The sequence below is a fragment of the Buteo buteo genome, chromosome 11, assembly GCF_964188355.1.
Source record: "Buteo buteo chromosome 11, bButBut1.hap1.1, whole genome shotgun sequence".
Classification (NCBI taxonomy): Eukaryota; Metazoa; Chordata; class Aves; order Accipitriformes; family Accipitridae; genus Buteo; species Buteo buteo.
The window spans coordinates 29,138,605-29,149,806 of NC_134181.1; the positions used below are offsets into that span (position 1 = coordinate 29,138,605).

The 11,202-nt window shown below is 47.9% G+C and overlaps 2 protein-coding genes across 9 annotated transcripts in view; one reads left to right on the forward strand and one right to left on the reverse strand.

The window, feature by feature from the left end:
• The window catches only part of GIT2 (GIT ArfGAP 2), a 33,728-nt gene extending 31,658 nt beyond the window's left edge, over positions 1–2,070 (forward strand). For all 8 annotated transcript variants that reach the window (XM_075041153.1, XM_075041149.1, XM_075041152.1 and 5 more), the window contains one exon: positions 562–2,070. Coding sequence is in view for 7 of the 8 variants with exons in the window: in XM_075041149.1 (XP_074897250.1) it covers positions 562–774 (213 nt within the window). In the remaining variant the exon portion in view is untranslated. The remainder of the gene's footprint in view (positions 1–561) is intronic.
• Positions 2,071–2,695: 625 nt separating this feature from the next.
• Positions 2,696–10,748, reverse strand: TCHP (trichoplein keratin filament binding). Its single transcript, XM_075041160.1, has 12 exons — positions 10,453–10,748; positions 10,168–10,372; positions 9,796–9,852; positions 9,159–9,227; positions 8,142–8,315; positions 7,530–7,642; positions 7,141–7,207; positions 6,678–6,850; positions 5,589–5,670; positions 5,170–5,355; positions 4,946–5,086; positions 2,696–4,313 (listed from the first exon to the last, which is right to left on the reverse strand). The coding sequence occupies exons 1-12, from the start codon at positions 10,635–10,637 to the stop codon at positions 4,281–4,283; spliced, it is 1,485 nt and encodes a 494-aa protein (XP_074897261.1). The 5' UTR covers positions 10,638–10,748; the 3' UTR covers positions 2,696–4,280.
• Positions 10,749–11,202: the final 454 nt, after the last annotated feature.

Here is an 11,202-nt window from a genome sequence, read left to right on the forward strand (position 1 = left end):
AGTGCCATTGCTTGGATTTCTTACTTGCAGGTATGTTTGGATCTATTACCCATCTACCAAAGCGATTTGTTTCTTCACAGCAAGTTTAGGGAGTGAAATCTCCATGATTGAGTTTTTATAATGTCATATCTACCTCTGTAAAACTGCAAGGAAAATCTACTGCTGTTGTGCCTGCCTGAACTGATTGTCTTGTACATGCTCTACTCTGATGTCAGCCAGGACGTGGGCTGGGTAGCAGTAAACGGGCACTAGAAAATTTGTATGAGTAACTTCCTAAATGAGAGCATGAAAACAGTGTTCCCTGTGTACTGCCTGGCAGCAGTTTGAAACCTCCCCAAGATGAGAGAGGAGAAATTCCAGGGATATGTTTCACCCGCCCCTAACCCATGTCTCTGCAGCAGTGATGGCTTACAACATCTACTACAGCACAGAGAAGTCTGTGCAGAAAGCAGGGCCCTAGCAGCAGAAGTTTTGAATTAAAGAACACTACTGGCTAATTAAAAGTGATCCTGAAATGGTTTTGCTGTTCTGTCAAGTTCAACTTCTACTTTCCTCTCCCAGAAACCCAAATCTGAACTGGTAAGGACTTCTTTACGTCTGCTGACATCTAGTGCCTACAGACTCCAATCTGAGTGCAAAAAAACCCTTCCTGTGGAGACGTGCCCTACGACAGACATCCAGCTGGTCACACAGCAAGTTATCCAGTGCGCCTACGACATTGCCAAGGCCGCTAAACAGCTGGTTACCATCACAACCAAAGAGAACAACAACTGAGTCACACTTGGCTTTTTAGTCTTGTTTTTTAAAGGTTGGATTTCAAATATAGGTGTGGAACTATTCAAATTTTTATGAGAAAAACTAAAGGGGCAAGAAACATTTTTTAAAACTCAGTATTATTTTTGCATGTTTTCTAACAATTTTATGATTAATTTAACCCACTGCCTTATTTTTGTGCCTGTGTTGCCAGTTTAGTTACAGATAATAGCATGTTGCAAATAGCTGTTGAGCCAGTACCGTGTACCAGCCTCGTATCAAGCTCTTGCTAGATGTTTCCTTGGGGTCACGTTCTGCTTTCAGGTATTGCTTGCAAAACTCCCACTGAAGTCAGCTGCACATATCAGAGGGCAGAATCTTGCCTCTGGTCTGTCCGTCCTGGAGCCTCACGTGCTGTGATGCCACTGACTGAGAAACCTGCAGCGAAACAGGCTCTGAAGGCTCCAGGACCATAATGGCTAACCAGCAGGAAGAAGGTTGTAGTCCTGATAATGGAGCACAAGCCGAATATTATCTGTTCCCATATCAACTGTTGTGCAATAATATGTTTTTAGTCTGCTAAAACAATAGTAGTTGTGGGCATCTGAGCTTATTACATGTAACTACACAAGGTCTTTGTCACTTTATCTGTTTTGGAAGGAATTTGATACTTAATAGTTATTTCTTTTAGTTGTCACTATGCCATTAATATATATGTTTGATGTTACTTTAGGGCATTAGTGGTTAAAATATTATCCTTTGTTTCTGATTTAATAATTCATTCTTAAGTTTCCTCCAGAATTTTACTGTCATCTTTAAGGCACCATCTTGTTTGCAGCAGCATTGCTAAGTAACTCAAGATGCAATTTCACTAAAGATTTCTGTGATAAATAAAAAAAAAAAAGGAAGTTAGAAGAGCACTAGTGCAAAAGCAGCTGTGTCTGCCATAGCATATAACCTCTGTACCTCAACATATCCAAATGTGAAAAGATTTCTTGTATCTAGTAAGTTTTTTGCAAATCTTTCACAAGCTACATATGGAGTAACCCATGCTAGGCTGCCTGTCAGGAGGGTAGATGGGTAGCAAATGTCAATGTGTGTCACGTTTTTTCATTCATAACAGTTCACAAAACTTCCAAAAATATGTGTCTGTCCATAATTTCAAAAGTGAGAGTTTTCTGGGGACTCTAAATTCCATGGTGGGGGAGAAAATCACCAATATTTGCCTCCACCTGTCCCCCATTTGGAAGCGTGTTGTCATTTTCAAGGAGCTGGCTGTGGCAGTTCAGCAGGCAGCTGCTTCAAGTGGTCTTGTAGTTAAGAGTGAAGTTGGGGAACTGCACTGGCTGTCATGTGGCAGCAGTTGAGGTGAACATTTAGACAGTTTTCACAGAAACCTTTGAGTCGGAAACGGCTGTCTGCTGTTCCACAAATGGGTCTGCCAAAACCACAAACTCTTCAAGGCTTTCTGGTGAAAAACTGCCATATTTAGGTGAAGAACTGAACTGAAGTTCAGTGGTTGGTTCCTTCTCAAATCATAGTGTGTTTGTATGTGTATATAAACACTAAGTGCCATAAGACTGTTCAATTCCTGTATGTTGTAATTAACGCCCTTTCCAAAGTAGCACAAGTTTGTGGGAGGGAAGGAAGGGAGAGTAGATGACAACCCAGTAAATTAATGTTCTTCGTGGGGTTTTTTAGTTCCTTTCTGCACTTTGGAATTCCAGAACTGTCCCTAAACTCATGGGAATGCGGACAGGCTGGGATTAGAACTGCAGAAGACATTTGTAAAACCTACTTCAAAATTTTGCTACTGGCAATTAAATACATTGATAATCTTCTAGGAACTTTTCCTTAAATTGGCATCATTGAAAGGCAGCAGATGGTATTTTTAAATCTCTCAGGATGCCATTGTTTGCTTTTCTTTAACATATCTTACCCCATTTCCAAAGCAGGGTAATGCTGAGTTAGCTTGTAAGTTACCAGTTGTTTAAACTTGCCTCTGTGCAAAAACAAGCATATGCTTTGATAACTGCATGCCCTTGTTCCAGCTACACTAGCTCCAGGTTTTCTAAAATCAACCATTTAGCTTGTTGGAAGGCCTAGCTATAAAACCATGGCTAACTTGTAACTGATTTCCTGCTTTGTCACTTCAACAGCATTTCTGGTCAATTCCCCCATCTCTGAACAAAGGTTTGTTCTAGGTTGGTTATGGTCACACTGTCATCGCTCCAGAACAACACTGCCTGTGATGCAAGAGTGGCCCTTTTCTGTCATCCCCAGTAAAACAGAAGTGGTCCGAGCATATGCTGATGACCTGCATCAGCTCTCTTCACAAACAGGCAGAGTGGTTCAAACCAACAGTGGAGCTAAAAAGTAGTACGTAGATTAGTCCTCGGATCATACAGCATAATACCTGAAATAAAAAAGCTGTTTTTTTTGGTTTTATGACTAGATCTCCTTTTTTTCCCCTATAAACAAAGTTGCTCTTTCTTTACAAAATGCTGCATAGGAAAGTAAACATTTTTTTTTGCCTTTTTCCAAAACTTGTATTTATCAGTGTTGTTCTATCTGTACAATACTTTGACTTAATCTTTTGTTTACAGTATTACTATAAAATGCTAAAACCCTTTCAGTGTGCAAACTTGTTACGGTTATTTGACTGCTGGTTTTGTAAAGAAAAGATCCTGGAGAAGGTTTCTACGGTTGAGTAAAGCCTGCAGTGCTGAGGTGGCACCCATCTTGGTAACAGCCCTGTGACAAGAGCTGAAGGTGCCACACCAGCTGAAGTGCATGGACTGATATTTTAAGCTGCAGTTGCTGACAATAATCAACTAAAACTCCCCTCCTGTTGTTGCAGTAGTTCACTCATGTAAAGAAATGAATGGTTGTTCAGGTTGCAGTTATTCATTATTTATGAAACAAGTGAAAAGCAACGTTTAATGAAGTCTTCAGCACTTTCTGGAGAGGAATGGGATGTGTTAGGAGTTACTGCTGCAGCACACATTATCTATCTTACTGATTTGCAGTCTGCGTTAGGAATTAAGTCCTAAAAGCCAGCTGGGCCTCTGGGCATGTCCTGCTGCTCAGAGGTAGGAGTCTGACACCTGAAGAGCAAACGCAGCACATAGTGGTTCACAGTTCATGTTCCACAGGAGGCACCAATTCTTTTATGGTTCAGGTCCCAAGGGCCCCCTTGTTGGCTCTGTGACCCCAGTGTAGCACATACTGAAATAGGTCATCACAATCCCTGAGCAAGTGAAGCAGTTCCATCTGCCAAGGATGCTCGCACCTCCACATTCTTGAAGCCGGTAGGAATTTGCTCTTGTGTTCAGCTAAGCCACAGCTAAGTATTTTCAGAAAGGTACTAAGCTGAGTCTCTGTGTCATTGTAGGCTATTCCAAAGCCACTGTCATTTCAGGAGTTAAACACTGAAAAGCGTTTGAAGCTTGATGCTTCAAAATTTTCTTTCTGTAGTCTGCAGCTGCATTTGGTGCTCATTCCTTGGGCGCAAAGGACAGGAATCCTCAGGTCCATGCTGCTTTTGGGTAACTGTAGAGCTAAAAGGGTCAAAACAAAGACCGTAACTATGTCATGGGCTCTAGAATTAATTTTCTGCACGTGTGAAGGAGGTACGTTTGAGAGCACAGCATATCCTCCAAGAAAAAGCATCAGTAACGTTTAAGAGTTGATACTTTCAAGGCACTAACACCTCCTTCTGGCTTTCTCTGACTTCAGTAGCTACTGTTTAATAAATGACAGAGGTGAGTTACTTTCCAGAGTACCCCACAGTTTAGTATGAAAAATACGATCTCCTGGGCACATGGTTTTGGTAGGGTTACTCAAATTCAGCTTCGTTTTTAGAGCTAGGCAAAGCACAACAGAAGATGGAAAGACATTGAGCAGCTGAGGTGCACTGTACCAACTGTGTTAATGCAGCTGGTAATGCTAAAAATAATTAGAGTAACATTTGAGGCAGTAGCAACAAGTCTGCCTCAGAAGTTGTTTTAAAACGGGGACTTAAAGCATCAATATCAGAAAAAAAAAAAAGCAATTTATAAGAGAGAACTATAGACCTCTGTTAGAAAGAGGAACAGGACCGGTGTTCTGCCCTGGTGCTGTGTGGCAACCAAGGTGCAGATTAGAAACAATGACCCATGTGTATGGGCTTCCCCTTCATGCTGTTACCTACCCTGCTGCGATGCCCTTGCTCAGCCATGCGCTCGGCCTCCTGCCGCACGAATTCCTCGCAGCACTGCCGGGCTGATCTCTCCTCTTCCTCCTCCCTCTGGCGCTGCTGCTCTTCCCGTTCTTGCAAGTGGCATGCTGTCAGCTGGGCACAGAGAAGATGGGGCTGTTAGGGCAAGACTGGGCACCTTCAGCAGCTGGGCACGTATCTGGAAAAGTGTGCTGTACCTGCGCCTCCAGCTCCCGCCTGCCGGCTGCCTTCAGTTCCTCTTCCTGCTCCTTCTCTCGCCTAGTCAGTTCTTTTGCCTCTTCGAGTTCTTTAATCAGCTGCTCTCGATACTTTATAGACTTTTCTTGGGCTTGTCTGTTTAACTCCATCTTCTCATGGATCTGGCGCCGTCTGCCTGCAAGGACCTTCGTGAAGTGAGAGGATTAAGGGAGAAGGTAAGTCAAGGGGGCCAGCCTTTGAAGCAGAACTGGGGAAATTCTGGTGCAGACGGTTAAACAGTTCTCAGAAAATGTATCGGACAAGCAAAAGAATTCTGCCCTGGGTAGTGAAGGCTGTAACCCCCTGGAGGGTGGAGGGTCACAGCTGGAACATGGCTTCATCGAACCAGGAGAGACACTTCATCAGAAAAGGTCATCACCTCATTCATCAGGCGATCTCTGGCCACCTTCTCTCTTTCCCATTCTTCTTCCCTCTTCTCCCACACTTTTTTAGCTTCTTCTCTAAAGGAGAAAGAAAGAATTATCTCTAAGGTTACTACTGACAGTTAAAAAACCCCACCTATATACTCTATGGGCATAGAGGAGTGCTTTAGAGGAGCACTCGGGTTTCTCTTCACATTTGTTCCCAGGCAGCTAGCATGCCCACCCCACCTGTGCCTATTTCAGAGAACCACTCCCATCTCTGTCACTGAGCAGCAGGAGGTAAGAGGCTGAAGGGAACACTGGCCTGTAGCAGGACTTCTTGGATGCGCCCATCTGCCCCAGGCACAGAAGGGCCTCGGGAGGAAGCTTGCCTCTTAGCAAGGATACTACTTCACATGGGGGGTGGGTAGTTAAGGGCATTGCTGGAAAAGCCGAAGATTTTGCAAATCTTCCCTCCGCAACAAAACCTGTAACTAAAATTTGATGGTAGCACGCACTGTCCTGTCACCAGTGAAGACGCTCTCTGTGCTGGGGAAAGCGAAAGGTGAACCTGAATGTGGAACCTGAGGCAGCTTTTATCTACAAGCTCTGAGATACACAAGGAAATAATACGCAGGTTTTGGAGTCACTAAGCCCCTCCACAGCGGTAATGCAGAATCATTGAAAGTTGGTTACAATGTACTTACAACTAAAAGGTAATTCTTGCCATCTCTGCATTACTTTTTTTTTTTTTTTGTATTAAAGCTGTTGCATTAGAGCTAATGTAACAGAAATTAAGGACTAGGCCTTGGGCTGAGGTAGCTGAAAAACAGCCTCGGTTTTTGATTCTGTCCTGGCAGAAAAGCTTCGGCTCTGTCTGTGTACTGGCACGCTGACCGCCTAGCACGGTACTCGGCACACGGAACAAAGGGGCAGAGCTCACTTCAACTGCAGCGCTTCTACAACTGCAAGGCCAACCAGACACCACTTTCTAACATCCGCTCTCAAAGCCTATTTAACAAACACAAATGGAGCTTTGCCAACTGGGCAGGAACATTCAGCACGTACGGCCTCTTTAGATGACGTTCAGAGGTGAGCAGGCTCACCTAAAAATAGTCTGCAGCTCTGCCTCCCTCTCCTTTTCTAACTGGAGCTGTTCCTCAATGACATGTTTCATCCAGGCAACATCCACAACAGCTCGTTCTTGTCGCGCAGACTGGCGGCGCTGATCCTCATCTTCTTTCTCGAGGAGGGCTAATAAGATTTGCCTGTCTATCTCCTTCAGAAAAACCACAAGATTAACAACTATCCAACAGGCTTCCAGCCTGTGTGCAGGGCTATTCCCTACAAATTATTGGTGACGTAGTGTCAAGGGTCCGCTCAGCGAGACACTCGGTCTGCTGGCTTCCTCATGACTCTTTGCGCTCCAGCCCTGTTCACAAGCTGGAAGGGGCTTCCTAATTAATTATCTGTAGACATCAGAGGCAGACACATAAGTGAAACACAAAGAACAAGTTTCTTCAGCACACAATATCTGTAACATCTAAATCAAGGGGTACTTCCTCTTACCAGCTCCTCTTGTATCTGCTGGGCTCGTCTCTTTAACTGGATATCACACTGATGCCTCAAAAAGCGACTGAAGGAGGAAAAAAAAAAAAAAAGAACACATTCAAACTGACTCTAAAGCCCTATGTTATTATACACCAGCACTCAAGAAGGTACACGTATGACAACGTAACTTGCAGACAACAGGGGTACCTGCTACAGCAAATGTGAACAAAAAGAAGTAACAGCACCAATGCATTTGCTTGTTGGCTGTTCTGGCCGCTTCTGTCAAAAACCAAATACTTACAACCCACCACTATCTGAAATATCCCCTCGTGCCGCAAGAACTATCATGGATGTAGGAACAGATTCTGTCAAAGCCCCGCTGAAATGAGCTACACTTGATCTCATACCCAAGCTCTTTCTTCTTCCGGTGCTCTTCCATTTGTTTCCTTTCTTCTTCCAAGTCCTCCAGCTCCCACTGCTGCTTTAATAAATTCTCTTGTTCTTTTTTCAGCTTTGTTGCCTGAACAGGAAAAACAACCACCAAGAAAGGGTACGTCAGAGAGCTAGGACATCCCAGAGAGAGCCTTTGTACCGGAGTTTGTACCCCATTCTGCTCCTCTGCAAGTGGTCAAAATTCTCGCTGCAGTAAATATTCCATGTTCATTTAATTCGTGGCTCAGGGGCTCACAGCTCCAGAGACAGTGTGAGGAGCTCCAACTGGCAAAGCCTTTGACCTGAACCTGTCACACTTAGAAGTTTCTACAGACCTGTTTCTCATCTGGTGCAGCACGAAAAGGTGCTCACATTTCAAGAGAAGCAAACAAAAGCTACCGGAATGCAGTCAGTATGCCAGTGTTCAGGGGAGAGGTCTACACTGCTACACAGAAATTACGTCACAGCTAACTTTGTTCCAGATTTAATCTAGTGGAAACCTGGAGGGGAGAGGTCAGGTCAGTGTTGCTTTATTTACACAAGAAACAATGAATTTCCTTCTCAAATGAGGAGAAACTAAAGATTACCTCTGTCTCCTGTAATTTCAGTTCTTCTATTTGTTGAAGCAACGCCTCCGCTTGCTTCTTCTCTTCCAGCTGACGCTTCTCTTCCTCTTGTCTCATTCTTTCCAGTGCATCCCTTTGCGCAATTTCATATTCGTTTTCGTAACGTTTTTTCTCTTCAAGTTCAGCTGCTTCTTGCTTTCCAAGCCAAAAGAAAACATGGCATTTAAGGTTAGGCTAACCCAAAAAAACAGCCTCAGGCTCAGGAAATCCACAAATCAAACTCCTGCAAGCTGACACCTATTGGGAAAATACGGAACAAAATACGCTAGGAAGGAACACAAGGACAAAGCCAAACTATCTGCTGATCACTGCCCGAAAATGGTTATCAGTCTATACCCGTCCTTCACAGGACTCTGCACAGGTCTGGTGCAAAGCACAGGTGGTCTCACAAATAGACTCAGATTTTCCTATTACAGCCTAGATTATTGTTTTAGTTAACTCTGACACCTGTATTTGAAGGCCTTTATTATTCTTTCACATCAAAATCACTGTATTCCCGTATCTAGTAGGTTCGTATTCAAATACTGAGCTTTTGCAGCTTTGCACCGGCTCTGCACTGCAGGTCACTGTTGGACGAGCGCCCAGTGCCACACTGAATCCTGCAACAGATCCGTTCAGCAGATAGCACTGGATTTTCTAAGAGATGGATAGCATGTACTTGTTAGACAGGAACGATGGCTCTTCATTAAAAGCATCCTTCCTGTTAGCAGCTACTGTCGTTCTGCAGACACCAGAACTCCCCATCGCTACAGGAACCAGCACAGCAACCTCAGTCGTTATTTTTGGTACGAGACTGGTGTGAGAAAATGAACAAACAGCCAACTCCTTCCTATTCCTTCCACACCCGAGCCCTGCCTGTACAGGAAGCAGGCTGTCTGCCAGCCAGGTCAAAAGGCACACATTGTCACACTTCCACCTGCTCATGTGCTTCAGGAGTCTGCCCTAATGACCAGTAACACCAGGGCTACCCCAGTGTACCTTGTTCTTTTGCATTAGCTGATCACCCCAAGCCTCCATCACGTGCTTCCTGTGCAGCTCCGACTCCACCTGTAGATGACAACAGATACCATTAGCAGCAGAGGCTCCCCGGTCCCCCAGGGTCTACTGGACTCTCTGGAGCACCATCTGGCCCAGCTGTAGCCCTGAAGTCCCAGCAGGATCTGCCTCTGCAGTGGTGGGCTTGTTTGGGTGTCCTCGGTGCCCACCAGGTCCCAAGCTGAGGGTCAATGTCACACGCCAGTTCTGGGAAACACTACAGTGACACTGAAACCAGGGCTGTGGCGGCTAGAGCGGCAGGTTGGTGGAGTAAAGCATAAGGAAGCACCATGGACACGGCAGGTACAGCTTTAAAACCCACCTGAGATATTTACATCATGGGAACTGAAAATCTGCTCTGAGTCAGAAGGGATTTCTGACTCTTTTTGAAAAATACCAGCTTTGGGGGGACTTCTTACACAGTTGAGCCATTTTACTTCTTTGCCTTTTACTTATCAGAACTTAGGACGATTGCTGTGATTCAAGGTGAATGACAACAGCAGATACACGACGGCTTTCGAGTTAAAAACTGGCTTCATAAATGCAAGGCGTCGGGGACTAACAAAGCAAGTAGCATCACCTCCCGGAACTCAGCGTTGTTTTTCTTCCAGTGCTCATGGAGCAGCTGCTCAGCGACCTGGAGACAGGAGAGCGGCATGATGTCAGAGCACAGAAGGACCCCAGGCACCCAGCCCTCCCAAGGCAGCCATTAGTTAAGGACACCGAGCGCTGAAAAACCGCAGCCCGGGGCACTTCTCTCCGGCCCCCAGCAAGTCCCGTTCGCGCGCCCACAGCGACGGAGCGGCGGTACGGGCCGGGAGGGCCGAACGAGCGCTCCTTCACCGGGAGAAGTGGCGAACGAACCCCGGGGCTGCGCGGCCTCTCCCGGCGCCCCGCCTGCCCGGACCGCCAAGGGCCGGGGCCGCGGGAGGCCCCGCCGCCGCCCCCTCACCTTCCTCCTCCGCTCCTCCCGGCCGGCTCGCAGCTCCTGGCTCCGCCGCCGCATCCCGGCGGGCTCCGGCCCGCGCTCCCGCCGCAGCTCCCACAGCTCCGCCGCCAGCGCCTCCCGCTCCTCCCCGAGCAGCCGCCGCAGCCGCTCCCGCCGCTGCTCCAGCCGCTCCGCCGCTTCCTCCGCCTCCCGTCGCACCGCCGCCGGGCTGCGACACACCCGGCGGGTCAGAGGAAGCCCCCCCGGGGCCCGGCCACCCCCATCCCCGCCCCGGGGCCCGGCCCCTACCTGGGCGGCGGGGCCCGCGGCGCGCTCCACCGCGCCTGCCTGGAGCAGCAAACGGCGGCCCGGGCGAAGGAGCGGCTGGCCCGCTCCCACTGCTGCCGGCTCCGCGCCTCCAGCTCCCGCCGCCGCTCGGCGGCCCAGCGCTCCGGGGCCCGGGCCCGGCCCCGAGCCGCCCGCCACAGCGCCATCGCCCTCCCGCCCCGCAACGGCCGCTGCCCGGCGCCACGGCAACGCCGGCGGCCTCTACGGGAGCCGGCGAGGGACAGGCCGGGAGGAGCTTCGCGGGAAAGGAAGGGGGAAGAGGGAAAGGCAAGAGGCAAAAGGCCAGAGGGACAGGGAAAAGGCGAAAGGGAAAGGCAAAAGAGAAAAGAGAAAAGGCAAAAGGCAAGCTCGCCGCAGGCTCACACCCCGGGGCGAGCCGGCCTGGCGGAACAGCTTCTGCTGCCACGTTACCTCCATGCCCTGTCCGAGGCCTGGGTGGTGGCAGGACGTGAAGAATCGGTTCACTGAGCTGGGGGCGCGGTTTGTGGGGGCAGCCGGGCCGGTGCTGGCACATGTTGTGCTGGGTTAAAGCTCCCAGCAACAGCTCAAGTCTTTATTGCGCTGTAAATACCTCGGGTGGGTTAAAGGTTCCCGTTTCTGGAAGCCTCAGCAGTAACACGGGCCTGGCACTGCCTGCAGAAGCTTGTCCCATGCCAAACCCCAACCGGGCCGGCTTCTGGCTGACCCAGCATGTGCCAAGCACCCAGGGAC

Bases quoted from the DNA above. Each gene is read 5' to 3' on its own strand.
- TCHP (XM_075041160.1), bottom strand. From the start codon at position 10,637: ATGGCGCTGTGGCGGGCGGCTCGGGGCCGGGCCCGGGCCCCGGAGCGC. The intron at 8,316-9,158 runs GTACACTGGGGT...TGGCTTGGAAAG, and splicing joins AGCTAATGCAAAAGAACAAG to CAAGAAGCAGCTGAACTTGA. The intron at 7,643-8,141 runs GTAATCTTTAGT...TTTCCTGTTCAG, and splicing joins TGAAATTACAGGAGACAGAG to GCAACAAAGCTGAAAAAAGA.